This window comes from Hyperolius riggenbachi, chromosome 3 (genome assembly GCF_040937935.1).
Source record: "Hyperolius riggenbachi isolate aHypRig1 chromosome 3, aHypRig1.pri, whole genome shotgun sequence".
NCBI classification, from domain to species: domain Eukaryota; kingdom Metazoa; phylum Chordata; class Amphibia; order Anura; family Hyperoliidae; genus Hyperolius; species Hyperolius riggenbachi.
Window position 1 is genome coordinate 37,212,562 of NC_090648.1, and position 18,015 is coordinate 37,230,576.

The window sequence follows — 18,015 nt, forward strand, 5'->3', positions numbered from 1 at the left end:
CGAAGGGGTAGCCCAGCCCGGCGATCTCATGGTTGGAATTTTGATACCGGTCCATTCAGATGAGTATCAAAAAATAACCTTCACGAAAAAACCACCCAAAACAATCTGCACAGTGTAAGTTTTGTTGTTGTTTTATTTTTCTATGTGTTGCATGTTTGTTGTGTTCTTTTATTTTTATATTTTGTTGATATGTAGGTTGTAAGCACTTTCATGTCTGATTCTGGTCACACTGGTTGACTTTGATTTTTATTAGATCGACTAAATGTACTGACAGGTCGTAGGATTTACTGAAAAAAAAATGGGTCATGAAGCGTCACTGTGTTAATTTCAAGCATCCAATCAGGTGCCAGTATTTACTCCTGAGTGATGATCAGCCTGATCAAAACAATCGGATTGTCCACTGGTTAGAAGTGAATTCTTCTGTAGACCAATCAGAAAGGACCAATAAATAACCTTTCTATTGGTGTTTGGGTGATTGAATGAGGTTGATCTAGAACGGTTGTGTATGTTAGGTTGTGTGGAGGTGCAAACAGCTGATCAGAGTTTATTATCAAAGCCTGCCTGTGCTTAAAGTGAACTGGAGGTGAGAATGATATGGAAGTTTACAAATGTATTTCCTTCTAAAAGACATCCGAGGTGAAAATAAACTAATGAGAAAAAGTATTGTATTTATCCTCATTCTCCTAAAAATGACTTTTTTTTTTATATCTTCACATTTTTATTTTATATTTAAATTGAGTTTTTAAGTGTTTACTGTTTCATTGTCTCTGCTCAATGACACCTTCATTGACGTATGCCAGGGCTCAAACCTATGAATTATTCACCCTTTTTTAAATCTCTTTCCTACTTTCAGAAGCCATTTACTGACAGGAAAGTTTTTATGGCTGTAATTATTTATCAGTAAGGGTTATGCTATAGTCTGACCCAGTCCTGACCCGGACAGAAACTGTCACTTGCATAGCTGATGTTTAACTTTTTCAGGCAGAGAAAGAAAAAAGGAAAACAGCCTAGTTATTTGTGTGCTTGGCAGCTGTACATACACATGTCTATCTCATCATGTCACGTGTCCCCTCGGTTGTCCTTTAAGCAATACCAGTTCCCTGGCCTTCCTGCTGATCCTCTGCCTCTAATACTTTTAGCCTTAGACAATGAACAAGCATGCAGCAGATCAGGTGTTTCTGACAATATTGTATACAAGATTAGCTGCATGCTTGTTTCTGGTGTAATTCATACACTACTGCAGCCAAATAGATCAACAGGCAACTGCTATTGTTTAAAAGGAAAGAAACATGGCAGCCTCTATATCACTCTCACCTCGAGTTCACATTATTTATATAAATTAAGGAACTAATATAATAATTATACAAACTGTATCCATTCCGTTTACACTAGACGTGGTAGTATTGTTATATGTTAGCCACAATAACTAGTGGAACAAATGATTGTTATTATTTAATTGTTTATTCTATTGTTAATGTATTATGGAAAAAAAAAGGCTGAGAATGACTTAAAGAATGTCCGAAATGAGAGGTATATGGAAGCTGCCATATTTGTTTCCTTTTAAATATGCAAATTGCTTGGCTGTCCTGCTGATGATCATTTGCCTCTAAGGCCTAGTGCACACCGAGCGGTTTTTGGAGCGATCCGCCGGCCGCATCCGCCTGTAAAAATGCTTGTCTAATGTATTGCAATAAGATGGTGCACACCGGCGGTTTGAGGTTTTTGCCCAGCCGCAAACGTGCCTCCTGCTGCACGTTTGCGGTTTTCGGAAGCGTTTCGTCCTCAATGTAAAGTATAGGAAAAACGCAAACCGCTGTGAAAAACGCTACTTCAGAGCGGCTTGCCAGGCATTTTTGTTACAGAAGCTGTTCAGTAACAACTTTTACTGTAACAATATGTGTAATCTGCTACACAAAAACGCACCCAAAACCGCTAGCATACCTACCTAGAATCGCTCTGAAATCAGCTCCCAAAACCGCTAGCATATTGCGGATCTGCTAGCGGTTTTGGTGTGCGCTGGGCCTAAGGGCTCAAACCCACTAGAGCGATTTTCTGAGCGTTTAGGGAGCAATTCAAACCACTAGCAATTTCCCTCAATGCTCAGCTGATGTTAATGGATGGGCCAAATTCCACTGGATTGCGATGACCAAAAGTATATAAACGCTGGCTCATCAAAACCTGCACAGAGCGATTTTGCTAGCGTTTTGAAGTTAGTGCACACTGTAAAATAATTAAAATTAATTGAAAGGACCAATCAGAAAAACGCTCATCGCTAATCGCTACACAACCGCTGGCAAATTGAATACACTTTTTAAAATCGCTACTGAAAACGCTCATGAAAAACGCTCATACAACGCGATTAGCAATAGCGTTTTGTAGTAGGTTCCAGGCCTCAAACCTTTAGTCATAGACCCTGAACAAGCACACAGAACAGGTGCTGAGTTGCTGGTGAATTTTCAATTTCGAGAACATTTTTTTGCAAATAATACGTTGCAATTTCAGAAAATGGTGCGAAAAATTTGAAAAATCATTATTTTACCGCAAAAAAAAACCCTACAAAAAATCTTTTATATTTCTGCTAAAACATGAAAAAATGTTTATTTTTTAAGTGCAAAAGTTTCCCCAAAAATTTGAAAAATGACAAAATGATTTTTGAAGTCATTTTTGCACGAAAGTCGAATTTAACTTTATTTCCCCAAAAATAATTACCTGAATTTTGGCACATCACCGGTGCTGTGGCTGAATTAGCTGCATGTTTGTTTCAGGTGTGTGATTCAGACACTACTGCAGCCAGAAAGATCAGCAGGACTGCCAGGCAACTGGTGCATAGAGGCAAGTGGCATACAAGGCAGAATTAGAGTTAGCGTCGTGGAAAAAAGCAAACGTTTCTGCACATCATGGAAGTCTATTGGCTGCATGTAAAAATGCACATATGTGCCTTTAACAATGTGCGTTCTACAAAACGCACAACTTGCTGCATAATTCTCAAGAACACATGTAAAATACTCTGGGCCTGATTCACAAAGCGGTGCAAACTTCGCGGCAAATTGCACGCGCAAAAGTCCGCGCGCAAAAGTCCGCGATCGCGCGAATCGCGGCAAATTGCGCGCGCAAAAGTCCGCGAAAAAGTTTGCACCGCTTTGTGAATCAGGCCCTCTGTATCTTAATTAAGATGCAGAGGATTGCATTTTAAAGGTAACCTTAACAGTAAAAAAAAAAAAAAGAGTTTTACTTACCTGGGACATCTACCAGACCCCTGCAGCCATCCTGCCAGCTAGTTTCGTTTTTGCCGACTGGGAGTCAGCCAGCCGCCATGCGTACGTTTTTACGCATCAGTGCTGGTGCAGGAAGCTATTGCAGACATCAACAAATACATTTTTATGCATTACGGGGGTTATGCGTTTTTGAGGCTTTTTTTTTATAAAAAAAAAAAAAAAACAGGATACTGTATTTGACATATGTAGAGGGAAAATATAGAAAAATGTGAACACACCAAAAACACATAAAAACCACAAGCCCGAAACCGAATCGCAAACACAACCAATACAAAAACGCACCACAAAATTGAAAAACTCACTATGCAGAAAACGCCTGGTTTTCCACACTGCTCCTTGCCTTGAGGCTGGGTGCACACATAATATAATGTCACGTTAATATAAGGTCACGTTTTATTTCACATGTGTTTTTTTTTTGTGTGCGTTTTTGGTGCAGTTTACTGCATTTTTACTGCAAATTTTTTTTACCTTAGATGCATTTTTTCTATCGTTTTGCGTGCGTTTTAATGCTTTTGCGTTTTACATATATAGAAAAATCATATTCGTTTTGTATGCATTTTTCATGTATTTTCCTATTGCGTTTATGCAAATAACTACGCAGAAAAAGTGGGATCAGCGCATCACCAGGCCGCCTCTGGATGGCCTCAGCTCAGAGATGCGCTGAGCCCCCCCAGGAACTACAAAACGCACCTTGAACCCAAACAGAGGCTCTGCATATACACCAAAGAAAAACTATCAAGTGGGAGCAGCTGACCAGAATTAAATCAAACATAGCAAAGAAATGAACAGCGCTACTTAAAAACAGATGAGTGCTTACCTGCAAAAAAGTGCACACCCCACTCATGGGATTCAAATACACAATGAGCACACACATGACCTGTCTACCACTTGGAGGATGTTAGTTTCACTAGCAATTTGCAATTTGTTAGGTACTTGTCCCTCCCACTGTCGTAGAAGTCTTTCCTCCATGGGAGGGGACCTAACACTAACTAAAACCTACCTATGCATATGCATAGCCTGGGCGCGCTACCAGTAAATTTAAATTTAAGAATTGCGCAGAAAAAGTGGGATCAGCGCATCACCAGGCCGCCTCTGGATGGCCTCAGCTCAGAGATGCGCTGAGCCCCCCCAGGAACTACAAAACGCACCTTGAACCCAAACAGAGGCTCTGCATATACACCAAAGAAAAACTATCAAGTGGGAGCAGCTGACCAGAATTAAATCAAACATAGCAAAGAAATGAACAGCGCTACTTAAAAACAGATGAGTGCTTACCTGCAAAAAAGTGCACACCCCACTCATGGGATTCAAATACACAATGAGCACACACATGACCTGTCTACCACTTGGAGGATGTTAGTTTCACTAGCAATTTGCAATTTGTTAGGTACTTGTCCCTCCCACTGTCGTAGAAGTCTTTCCTCCATGGGAGGGGACCTAACACTAACTAAAACCTACCTATGCATATGCATAGCCTGGGCGCGCTACCAGTAAATTTAAATTTAAGAATTGCGCAGAAAAAGTGGGATCAGCGCATCACCAGGCCGCCTCTGGATGGCCTCAGCTCAGAGATGCGCTGAGCCCCCCCAGGAACTACAAAACGCACCTTGAACCCAAACAGAGGCTCTGCATATACACCAAAGAAAAACTATCAAGTGGGAGCAGCTGACCAGAATTAAATCAAACATAGCAAAGAAATGAACAGCGCTACTTAAAAACAGATGAGTGCTTACCTGCAAAAAAGTGCACACCCCACTCATGGGATTCAAATACACAATGAGCACACACATGACCTGTCTACCACTTGGAGGATGTTAGTTTCACTAGCAATTTGCAATTTGTTAGGTACTTGTCCCTCCCACTGTCGTAGAAGTCTTTCCTCCATGGGAGGGGACCTAACACTAACTAAAACCTACCTATGCATATGCATAGCCTGGGCGCGCTACCAGTAAATTTAAATTTAAGAATTGCGCAGAAAAAGTGGGATCAGCGCATCACCAGGCCGCCTCTGGATGGCCTCAGCTCAGAGATGCGCTGAGCCCCCCCAGGAACTGGCATCTCTGAGCTGAGGCCATCCAGAGGCGGCCTGGTGATGCGCTGATCCCACTTTTTCTGCGCAATTCTTAAATTTAAATTTACTGGTAGCGCGCCCAGGCTATGCATATGCATAGGTAGGTTTTAGTTAGTGTTAGGTCCCCTCCCATGGAGGAAAGACTTCTACGACAGTGGGAGGGACAAGTACCTAACAAATTGCAAATTGCTAGTGAAACTAACATCCTCCAAGTGGTAGACAGGTCATGTGTGTGCTCATTGTGTATTTGAATCCCATGAGTGGGGTGTGCACTTTTTTGCAGGTAAGCACTCATCTGTTTTTAAGTAGCGCTGTTCATTTCTTTGCTATGTTTGATTTAATTCTGGTCAGCTGCTCCCACTTGATAGTTTTTCTTTGGTGTATATGCAGAGCCTCTGTTTGGGTTCAAGGTGCGTTTTGTAGTTCCTGGGGGGGCTCAGCGCATCTCTGAGCTGAGGCCATCCAGAGGCGGCCTGGTGATGCGCTGATCCCACTTTTTCTGCGCAATTCTTAAATTTAAATTTACTGGTAGCGCGCCCAGGCTATGCATATGCATAGGTAGGTTTTAGTTAGTGTTAGGTCCCCTCCCATGGAGGAAAGACTTCTACGACAGTGGGAGGGACAAGTACCTAACAAATTGCAAATTGCTAGTGAAACTAACATCCTCCAAGTGGTAGACAGGTCATGTGTGTGCTCATTGTGTATTTGAATCCCATGAGTGGGGTGTGCACTTTTTTGCAGGTAAGCACTCATCTGTTTTTAAGTAGCGCTGTTCATTTCTTTGCTATGTTTGATTTAATTCTGGTCAGCTGCTCCCACTTGATAGTTTTTCTTTGGTGTATATGCAGAGCCTCTGTTTGGGTTCAAGGTGCGTTTTGTAGTTCCTGGGGGGGCTCAGCGCATCTCTGAGCTGAGGCCATCCAGAGGCGGCCTGGTGATGCGCTGATCCCACTTTTTCTGCGCAATTCTTAAATTTAAATTTACTGGTAGCGCGCCCAGGCTATGCATATGCATAGGTAGGTTTTAGTTAGTGTTAGGTCCCCTCCCATGGAGGAAAGACTTCTACGACAGTGGGAGGGACAAGTACCTAACAAATTGCAAATTGCTAGTGAAACTAACATCCTCCAAGTGGTAGACAGGTCATGTGTGTGCTCATTGTGTATTTGAATCCCATGAGTGGGGTGTGCACTTTTTTGCAGGTAAGCACTCATCTGTTTTTAAGTAGCGCTGTTCATTTCTTTGCTATGTTTGATTTAATTCTGGTCAGCTGCTCCCACTTGATAGTTTGTCTTTGGTGTATATGCAGAGCCTCTGTTTGGGTTCAAGGTGCGTTTTGTAGTTCCTGGGGGGGCTCAGCGCATCTCTGAGCTGAGGCCATCCAGAGGCGGCCTGGTGATGCGCTGATCCCACTTTTTCTGCGCAATTCTTAAATTTAAATTTACTGGTAGCGCGCCCAGGCTATGCATATGCATAGGTAGGTTTTAGTTAGTGTTAGGTCCCCTCCCATGGAGGAAAGACTTCTACGACAGTGGGAGGGACAAGTACCTAACAAATTGCAAATTGCTAGTGAAACTAACATCCTCCAAGTGGTAGACAGGTCATGTGTGTGCTCATTGTGTATTTGAATCCCATGAGTGGGGTGTGCACTTTTTTGCAGGTAAGCACTCATCTGTTTTTAAGTAGCGCTGTTCATTTCTTTGCTATGTTTGATTTAATTCTGGTCAGCTGCTCCCACTTGATAGTTTTTCTTTGGTGTATATGCAGAGCCTCTGTTTGGGTTCAAGGTGCGTTTTGTAGTTCCTGGGGGGGCTCAGCGCATCTCTGAGCTGAGGCCATCCAGAGGCGGCCTGGTGATGCGCTGATCCCACTTTTTCTGCGCAATTCTTAAATTTAAATTTACTGGTAGCGCGCCCAGGCTATGCATATGCATAGGTAGGTTTTAGTTAGTGTTAGGTCCCCTCCCATGGAGGAAAGACTTCTACGACAGTGGGAGGGACAAGTACCTAACAAATTGCAAATTGCTAGTGAAACTAACATCCTCCAAGTGGTAGACAGGTCATGTGTGTGCTCATTGTGTATTTGAATCCCATGAGTGGGGTGTGCACTTTTTTGCAGGTAAGCACTCATCTGTTTTTAAGTAGCGCTGTTCATTTCTTTGCTATGCAAATAACTAGGAAGACAACAGGAAGCAGAAATACATCACAAAACAATAAAAAAATTGCATGGAAAACGCATGAAAACGCATACCATTGCGTTTCCATTGACTTTCATTATGTGCGGTTTTTTAATGTGTTTTTAAACATTATGCAACAAAACATGCGTTTTTAAAAACGCATGTTTGAAAATGCGTAGAAATTGCATATGTGTTTTCTATAGGCGTTTTTTCCTGCGGCCCTTAGACTTCCATTAATGGCAAAAATGCAGCATTTCCGCAACGCTAGCGTTTCTGCTAAGTGTGCACCTAGTCTGAAAGGAAATGAATATGTCAGCCTCCATTACCCTGTCAATTCAGATATGCCCTAAATACCTGAAACAAGTATATGGAAGTTGTATTTCATTATAGTGGTATACACTTAGATTAAAAATAAATAAATTGATACTGTTCATTAATATTATTAAAACGCTGTGTCTGACATTGTCTGTAGCCAAATGTATTTTTTTTACGACACGCTAAATTATGTTTCCATGCAGTCATGGCAACCACTGTTTGTAGACCAGTTACCAGTTCGGATCTTAAAGAAAACCTGAACTGAAAATTAAAAGCCAAAATAAACACACACACGTCATACTTACCTCCTGTGTAGTCTACTCTTCCATCTATTTTTGCTTTCCTGCGTCCTGTTTGTCTACTGTGATCAATGGAATTCTTCGTCCTCCATTTTGAAAATAGCCATTTCCCCATAACAGCTTCCTGGTCAGCACACAGTTAAACTGTAACATCGCCCACTTGAGCCATAGGGAAACATGGTCAGTTCTGCTCTCAGCTGTAACTGACAGCAACTGATATATAACTGACAGCAACTGATATATTTCAGTTCTGACAAAATGTTGTCAGAACTAGAAGGGATCACTGTAAGAAGAAAATGGTGAGCTTCTGAGAGGAACTGATGGCAAGGTAACTTTGTAATGTTCATTTGAAGTTACCTCATGTGTTTATTTTAAATAATTTTACTCAGTACAGGTTCTCTTTAAATTCTGCATGCTTATTTTTGAAGTTCAGTGAGGCCCCGAGCACACCAAAAAGCGCCAGTGTAAAAGCAAATGCTCAGCGCTTTTTGAAGTGATTTTTCAGAGCGATTCTAGGCATGTGCAGAGGGATTTTATAATCATTCCTAGCGATTTTTGGAGCGTTTTGGTGTAGTGTTTTTTTTTTTATATATATTTTGTTACAGTAGAGCTGGAACTGAAAAGCTTCTGTAACAAAAAAACGCTTGGAAAATCGCTCTGATCTAGTCTGCGCTTTTCAGAGCATTTTGCCACTTTTCTATACTTAACATTGAGGCTGAATCGCCTCAGAAATCAGCAAAAATGCTGCAGGACCCGAGTTTGCGTTTGGGAGAAAATCTAATCGCTCTGGGGTGCTCCATCCCATTGAAATACATTAGCCAAGCGCTTTTCAAAGTGCTTTTAGTGTGCACCAGCCCTCAGTGCTTCAGCTGCTGGAAATGTATTACATCAGATTAACTCACAAGTATCAAACTCCAGTCCTGGACCTTGAGGGCCATATCCATGCCAGTGTTTAGGATTGACTGAGAAATGGAGAAATGTGTTCTCCTTTATGAGCCACGCCTTTCCTGATTCAGACCCATCAATTAATTTGAGAGGTGCCAAAAATGTGTGAAGACCATGGCCCTCGTGGACTGAAGTTTGGCATCCCTGGATTATATGGAGACAAACAGTAAAGGAAAAGGTAAGTGAAGCAACATTGTAAGGCTGCATCAATGCTTTGCACTATATGTAAAGTATGTAAAGTGTCAAGGCCATGAGGAAGATGTTTGATCTGTCTCCTTGCATTTGGATAAAAGCCTTTATTAGGAAAATTAAATGCTGCAAACAAATCAGAATCAGAATCAGAATCAATTTATTTTCGCCAAGTAAGTTTGCACCTACAAGGAATTTGTCTTGGCAGTTGCTTAACAAACACAAACAAAAACAATACAAGGACAGACAGTGTGAATATTACAAGTTAAGGACATTATAAGTATAGTGTCAGTAAGCAATGTGAGAATTGTTCATGTTTAGTTCTGTGCTGATTACTTTCAGTCCTAGCAGCTCTAACGTGGTTCAGCATTAAGTATGGCTACCGCTTGAGGAAAAAAGCTGTTCCTGTGTCTAGAGGTTTTGGTAGCGATTGACCGGAATCTTACTCCTGAAGGCATGCGCTGGAAGATGGAGTGAGCTGGGTGAGAGGGGTCAGAGGCAATTTTTGTTGCTCTCTTTCTGCACCTGCTAGTGTAAAGATCCTGCAGGGAAGGTAAGCTACAGCCAATTATCCTTTCCGCTGATCGGATGATGCGCTGCAGCCTCCCCTTTTCTAATGCTGTGCAGGAGCCGAACCAAATGTATACATTAGTTCAAAATTGCACAGAGAGAATTGAATGACAGAATATCAAATCAACCAAATATATGGTATAAGACTACTTTTTAACCCTTGAAAATCTTCTGAAAAGTCAGGTGTTGTCTTATACACCGGGTGTCATTGATGTCGGATGATACACCCTATCCTGTTACCGACTCTCAGATCTCATTCCTGAGGACTGTAGTGAAGCGGCGCACATGTGCATTATCTGAGAGGCAGAGAGGGAGGTAAATAGGATACAAGGGCGGGCCAGAAGGGTGAAAGAGGCGTGTTTTATGGGCACAGCACAATATATTCTTCCATACTGCTCTGATAAACAGGTAGACAAGGAGAGTTTACCAATCCACTTAGGGGGAGGGCGAGATGACCAATCCAACCAGTCAATCACTTATATACTGTTACATACTGGTTACCACATACAGTATGGCACCAGTATCTGTTCATCCATAGCACTGGTATATTATGTTTTTTGTTCATTTTTATTTGGTATGTGTTGGAAGAGGGGTAGTGTTATACAGCGAGTATATCCCAATCTCTACATATTAAATGGAAAAGTTGGAGGGTTGTCTTATATGTATATATATATTTATGTATGTATATATAGGAATATATATGTTCCTATATATACAGTATATATATATATATATATATATATATATATATATATATATATATATATATATATATATATATATATATATATATATATAGGAACACTATTGATTAACATGTTTTAAACCGGGATGGGAATGTTTAAGTGTTCCTAAGTACAGCTGTATGCCTTCCCTTGTTTATATCTTCCTTTAATGTTATCAAATTCCTTTTACACTTTACAGACATAGGGTGACAGGCTAGGGTGAAGGACCAGTGAATTATGAAGGGAGGGGGAATTCCTCTCCCTACTTTTGTTAACCTTGTGTGTACGTTCTTGTCTTTTGCAGATTACAGATCCGCAGCTGCTTATCTGTCTGAATGAGCAGTCCGAGGAGAATAATGAAATGAGAGCAGAGAAAATGTACCGTTGTTATGTGCAGCATAAACATTTGTTATTGTGTCTGATACCAAGATGATCATTATTATATTCCAATTCATCAATTAGTGCTGCAGCAGATAGTGTCAGAGGTTTTGCCCAGGAGCATGCCCAATCGTGCACAGCTCTGCTTCAGCTACACAATTTATATCTTAGTCCTCGTGGCTTAGATGAAGTCTCGGAGGACGTAGATATACTGTAATGGTGGATAAAGTGGTTAAAGAGGAACTCCAGTGAAAATAATGTAGTAAAAAAAGTGCTTCATTTTTTACCATAATTATGTATAAATGATTTAGTCAGTGTTTGCTCATTGTAAAATCTTTCCTCTCCCCGATTTACATTCTGACATTTATTACATGGTGACATTTTTACTGTGGGCAGGTTATGTAGCTGCTCCTAGCTGTTTTGGCTGTTAGAGACAGCTGTAAACAGCTAATTCCTGTCTGTGAACATTGTTACATTGTGGCAGTTTGCCTAGAGTACCGCGGTACTCAGAGCTTCTTGTGGGAGGGGTTTCAGCTCAAAATCATACATACAGCGGCCCCTGATGGTCTTTTTGTGAAAATCATTATATTTCTCATGTAAAAGGGGGTATCAGCTACTGATTGGGATAAAGTTCAATTCTAGGTTGGAGTTTCTCTTTAAAGTCTGTAAGAGGGACCAAGTTTCAACATAATCACCACTTTTATCGAGTGCAGTGAGAAAATCTCTACCATGTCAGTTATTGAATCAATTCTTTGGAGCCACTGTGAGATAATCTAGTTATGAGTAGATTTCCAGATCATAGGGATTACAGCTCTAGCAGTGTTAATGAGGTGGGTTAGAATTGATTTTTTTGTAGGAGCTATGTGAGAACGGTACCGAGGAGAGGAGGAAAACCTCAGGAGTAAAGAGAATGGACATGGAAGAGATTCTCTCAGACCCTAGATGAACATTTTTCCAGTAGGATAACAAATTAGGGCAAGTTCAAAACATGTGAAATAAATCATCAGCTGCCCCATCGCACCTCCAACAATTACCATCTGCAGTCAAATGAGCATTGCAAAGTGTTTAATTCAGAAAACATCATCATGTCATTCAAGACAAATAGCGGCAAGCTAAGTGTGATAAAGGGATGTGGCTGTTTCGATGTTATTGTCACCTGTAAGGTGCACATATCTACTTGTGTGTCCATTAGCTCTCTCTTACTGATTTAAACCAGCTTAACTTCTAATAATCTTGTGTTTGATTTTTTAAGATTTGACATTGACTGTTATCGGATACTCCAGGCTGTCTTCTATGCCATGGAGGAAATAAACAGTAACCCAAATATCCTGCCTAATATTACATTAGGGTTCCAGATGTATGACACTTGCAGCATACCCAATTACGAGCTACAAGGAGCTTTAGAATTTCTTACGGAGTCTCGCCCACTTGTTCCCAACTATCGATGTCCTTCTAAATCACCTTTCACAGGAGTTATTGGATCCGTGGTGTCTTCAAATTCCATTACCCTGGCCAATGTTTTAGGAATTTTTAGATACCCACAGGTAAGTGAGTTCTCTTTTTTTTGCCTCTATATTTTAAGTCTTTACATTTAATGCAAAATCCTAATGCAAAATTTCGTGTACAATCGTAATTAATTTTGTTTGTAAACATAATCAGGAACCATAATTTTGCAATTTCATGTAATTTTTGTGTCATTTTGTGCCAACTTTAGAGGTTATTAACTATGACCCCATACATGCTATTTTCAGCAGAATTGCTACGCTTGATAAGAAGAAGGGTGGGAATAAAAACATTCTCAAAAAGATTTTTTGCTTTTGAGAAAACACATTTTAAAAATGTAAAAATAAAAAGTTATTTTTCTAAGTTTAAAGTGGTATGAATGTACTGGGCATGTAAGTGTTGCCCTATTTGCGCCTTTAGGGTAAATCTATCTTAGTTTACTATTGTATTTATTGTGCTTTTAATTTTGTGCTAATAAATTTATTGAATATTAATCCAATTAGGGCATACCAGAGCATTTATATAGTGTTTTTATGTTTCTATAAGTGTTGGAGTAGACTTAATTCTGGGTATAGCTGCAGTATTTTATTGACAATCCTTCTATATAATCTTGGCGCACTGTAATTTGTTTGTTGAGCATTCAAACGTTCAAACACAGCATTTTGTTCTTTTGTGGAATGCTCCTTGCTTTCTGTCTGCATCCAAAGAGGTGATAACATTATCGTTTGTTTACATTCCTTTGTTAGATACCTTTAGTATACAGCCAGCAGTGTGCTGACACTGAACTGTACTGAGCTGGGGAGCAGAGAGAGGTGAGAAATGATCACTAGATAGATTTTAATTTGTAAAAACATCAGCTATACAACAAAATGCAATGGCCGCTTTCAGAGCAGATAAACTGTAGTTTGGGGACTTGTAATTTGCAATCAGACAATATTTCTGGTGCACAAAAGCAAATATGGTAACTGAATGGGTAATAAAAAGTAGGAAAACACATTCTATTAAATGTTATGTCAGAGTTTTATCCCACTTTAAAAAAGCATTTTTCCCTTGTATTTTTTAAATCGATTTCCTCACAAACAAAAAGGTATTTTTAAGAAAAAAAATGCCGTGTTCCTACTTATCTTCTTAAAGAGGAACTTCAGCCTAAACAAACATACTTTCATTAACCCCCTTGGCGGTATGAAAAATACCGCCAGGGGGCAGCGCAGCAGTTTTTTTTAAATTATATTTTTTTTTAAATCATGTAGCGAGCCGAGGGCTCGCTACATGATAGCCGCTGCTCAGCGGCATCCCCCCAGCCCCGCCGATCGCCTCCGGCGATAGGCGATCAGGAAATCCCGTTCAAAGAACGGGATTTCCTGGAGGGCTTCCCCCGTCGCCATGGCGACGGGGCGGAATGACGTCACCGACGTCAGTGACGTCGGGACGTCATTGGGAGACCAGATCCACCCCTCGGCGCTGCCTGGCACTGATTGGCCAGGCAGCGCTCGGGGTCTGGGGGGGGGGGGGCGCGCGCCGCACCGGATAGCGGCGATCGGGCGCGCGGCGGCGGCGATCGGGGTGCTGGCGCAGCTAGCAAAGTGCTAGCTGCGTCCAGCAAAAAAAGAATTAAGTAAATCGGCCCAGCAGGGCCTGAGCGGCACCCTCCGGCGGCTTACCCCGTGTCACACACGGGGTTACCGCTAAGGAGGTTAAGTTACATTAGTTATGTTAATTAAAATAGATAGGTATTATAATCTCTTACCCACCCTGTATTAAAAGAACAGGCAAAGGTTTGTGATTTCATGGGGGCAGCCATCTTTTTGGTTGAAAGAAGGTGACAGAGAGCATGAGAAACAGTTCCAACTGTCCTGTGTCCTGATCACTCCTCCCAGTTGCTAGGCAACGTGAATAACAACATAGGAAATCCCATCATGCTTTGCACAGCATGAGGGGAAAAAAGCCCGGACAGTTTTCTTTGATGGGGCGGAGCTTAGCTAAAAATGCAGCTACAAATGAGACTTCTTTAAGAAAAACAAAGTTCTGATGCTGTGAAACTGTTAAAGAAACACCAAGCCTTTTCAGTTCTGCTGAGTAGATTTTTAGTCTGGAGGTTCACTTTAACATGCATAGCAATTTTTTTTTTTGTTATACTGTTTTTTATTAAGTTTTTAAGAAAGAATAACAATCAAAAGAATTTCCGGAGGATCAATGAATACAGTACAAGGGTCAAGTAGAACATATGAATGAGCAGGATTATGTTTACAGAATGTACAGACATCTCATAGTTAAAGTGAACCTCCGGACTAAAAATCGACTCAGCAGCACTGAAAAGGCCTGGTGTTTCTTTAACAGTTTCACAGCATCAGAACTTTATTTCGCTTATACAAGCCTCATTTTCAGCTGCGCAGAAGAAAACTGCCCGGGCTTTTTTCCCCTGATGCTGTGCAAAGCATGATGGGATTTCTGATTTTGTTGCTCTCGTTCTGCTGTTTTGGTGCAATTTTTTTTTTTACATTTTGAATTTGACATTTGAAGCCTAGCGCACACAACTGGGAGGAGTGATCAGGACACAGGACAGTTGGAACTGTGTCTCCTACTCCTTGTCACCTCCTTTCAACCAAAAAGATGGCTGCCCCCATAACAAAGATGGCAGCCCCCATAAATCACAAACATTTGCCTGTTCTTTTAAAACAGGGTGGGTAAGAGATTATATTGCCTATCTATTCTAATTAACATAACTAATGTAACTTAATGACAGTATGTTTGTTTAGGCTGAAGTTCCCCTTTAAGGTATAAGTGGAGGAGTCTTTCTGTAGCTACTTGACAAGGGAGTAGAAACAACATGCTTAATATATGTATTCTCTTATAACCCCTAAAAAGAGAAATTCCAACATTTGAAGTATCTGAGTGGACCTTCGTCCAAATAGGTATTTAGTTGTAGTTAAAGGAGAGCAGTTAAAGAGGTGAGTGTGAAAGTATTGAGAAAAGGAAGGGGGTAAGGAGTGGTAGCCAGTTGTAGAGCAGAAAGAAAGAAAATTGTGGTCCTGTGTATGGAGTTGCATGGTATCACAAAGGTTAGCCAATACTTGTAAGAGAAATCGACAGCTTGAATAAATGGGTATGTAGGTAAAGGCCTAATAACATGCATAGCAATTTTAATGATGACGATAGCATGTATACAGGCTTTGTAAATAACTTCTAAATTTGGCACAAAGTTATGGAAAAATGGTGCAAAATTATGAATGGACAGTTGAATGTCAAAATCATAATTGGGTATGGCCGTAATTGCGAAAATGTACATAAAACTTTGCGTAATCTAGCAGATTACAATCATCACTAGTGAATAACACATGCAGAACACTACTTTCTTCCAATAGTTCGAAAACCAATAGGCACTAGACTACATTTCCCAGAATCCCAGCGTTTCAGTAGAAAAATGCTTCTCTATGAGGAGGTGGGGCTTCGAAGATAAAAGAAAGTAATGTTTTAAGACCTCGTCTCGGCAAAAAGGAAATAACATACTGTGGAGTTCTTAAAGGATATCCAAAGTGACATTTGACATGATGAGATAGACATGGGTATGTACCGTGCCTAGCACACAAACAACTATGCTGTTTACTTTTTTTTTTCTCTGTCCTGACTCAGACAGGAAGTGACTGCAGTATGAACCTCACTGATGTGTTTTATAGTGAGGGTCACACTGAAGTCACTTCCTGTCTGAGTCAGGACTGAGTCAGCCACTTACATACCTGATATTTAACTCTTTCAGGAAGAGGAAGAAAAAAAGGAACACAGCATAGTTATTTGTGTGCCAGGCACTGTACATACACATGTCTCATCATGTCAAATGTCACTTCAGGTATCCTTTAATGTGGCCATACACTGGTAAATGGTCATCTGATTTAACCTCTTGAGGACTGCAGGGCTAAACCCCCCTAGTGACCAGGCCATTTTGAGTAAAATTGTCCACTGCAGCTTTAAGGCCAAGCTGCAGGGCCGCACTACACAGCACACAAGTGATCACCCCCCCCCCCCTTTTCTCTCCACCAACAGAGCTCTCTGTTGGTGGGGTCTGATCGCTCCCCCATGTTTATTTTTTTCATTGTAAATATTATTGTTCCTGTTTTTTTTTTAAAAACAAACTGTTTCTTTAAACCCTATCCCTCCCTCCCTCTCTCCCTCTCTCCCCACAGCCAGCCAATTACGGCGATCGGCTGTCATAGGCTTCTGCCTATGAGAGTCGATCGCTCTCTTGTCCCCCAGGGGGACAGCCGTGTCACACGGCTGTCCCTAGTGCAGTGCTGCTGCTGATCGCAGCGCTGCACAGTCTAAATAGACGGCGATCACGCCGTCTAACAGTCTCCCGAGCGGCAATAGCCGCTCGGAGACTGAAGGCGGGGCGGAACTCCGCCCCCCAAGCAGGAGATGCGCGCGCAGCCTACGCGCGATCTCCTGCAAAACAGAGCCCCAGGACTTTACGCCAATTGGCGTTAGGCGGTCCTGGGGCTGCCGCTGCAGCCACGCCCATCGGTGTGACGCCGTCGGCAAAAGGTTAACCACTTCAGCCTTCAGTCGTTTTCACTTTATGGATCCAAGCAATTTTCACCTCCCATTTATTAGCCTATAACTTTATCACTACTTATCACAATGAACTGATCTATATCTTGTTTTTTCCGCCACCAATTAGGCTTTCTTTGGGGGGTACATTTTGCTAAGAGCCACTTTACTGTAAATGCATTTTAACAGGAAGAATAAGAAAAAAATGGAAAAAATGCATTATTTCTTAGTTTTCAGCCATTATAGTTTTAAAATAATACATGCCTCCATGATTAAAACCCACGTATTGTATTTGCCCATATGTCCCGGTTATTACACCGTTAAAATTATGGTCCTATCACAATGTATGGCGACAATATTTTATTTGGAAATAAAGGTGCATTTTTTCCGTTTTGCATCTATCACTATTTACAAGTTTAAAATAAAAAAAAAAAATAGAAATATTTCATCTTTACATTGATATTTAAAAAGTTTAGACCCTTAGGTAAATATTTACATGTTTTTTTTATTGTAATGTTTTTTTTTTTTGTATTAAACATTTTATTTGGGTATTTTTGGGAGGGTGGGATGTAAGCCATAGTTTTATAATGTAAATGTGTCTTGAGTTTTAATTTTTTCACTTGTAGTTGTAGTTTTACTTTTTCGCCACGAGATAGCGGCCATGAGTTTGTTTACATGACGTCACTCTAAGCGTAACATACGCTTAGAGCGACGTATGGGGGACGTTACAGCCAGAAAAAGCACAGCTTCCGAGAGAAGCTGTCCCTTTTTCAGCGGGGAAGAGCAATCAGTGATCGGGCACCATAGCCCGATTCACTGATTGCCAGGCTAACGAACCGCGGCCGGGAGCGCGCAGACGCGCACATGGCCTCCTGGGCATAGTTACTACGTCCAGGAGGCCAAAGTAGTTAAGCAACAGATAGATCCCTTTTGGATCAAAATTTTCCAATGTAGTGCCAAGACTCCAATCTCCCAACACCTAAAGCTCCATTGCAGCATTTTTTTCAAAACCTTACAGAAAGGGATTTGC

At 41.0% G+C, this 18,015-nt stretch overlaps 1 protein-coding gene across 1 annotated transcript in view; it reads left to right on the forward strand.

Annotated features, from left to right (window-relative positions):
• LOC137562041 (extracellular calcium-sensing receptor-like) overlaps positions 1 to 18,015 on the forward strand; it is a 55,461-nt gene that overhangs the window by 22,835 nt on the left and 14,611 nt on the right. Inside the window, exons 2-3 of the mRNA XM_068273382.1 lie at positions 10,867 to 10,940; positions 12,193 to 12,484. Of these exons, the coding sequence (XP_068129483.1) occupies positions 10,867 to 10,940; positions 12,193 to 12,484 (366 nt within the window). The remainder of the gene's footprint in view (positions 1 to 10,866; positions 10,941 to 12,192; positions 12,485 to 18,015) is intronic.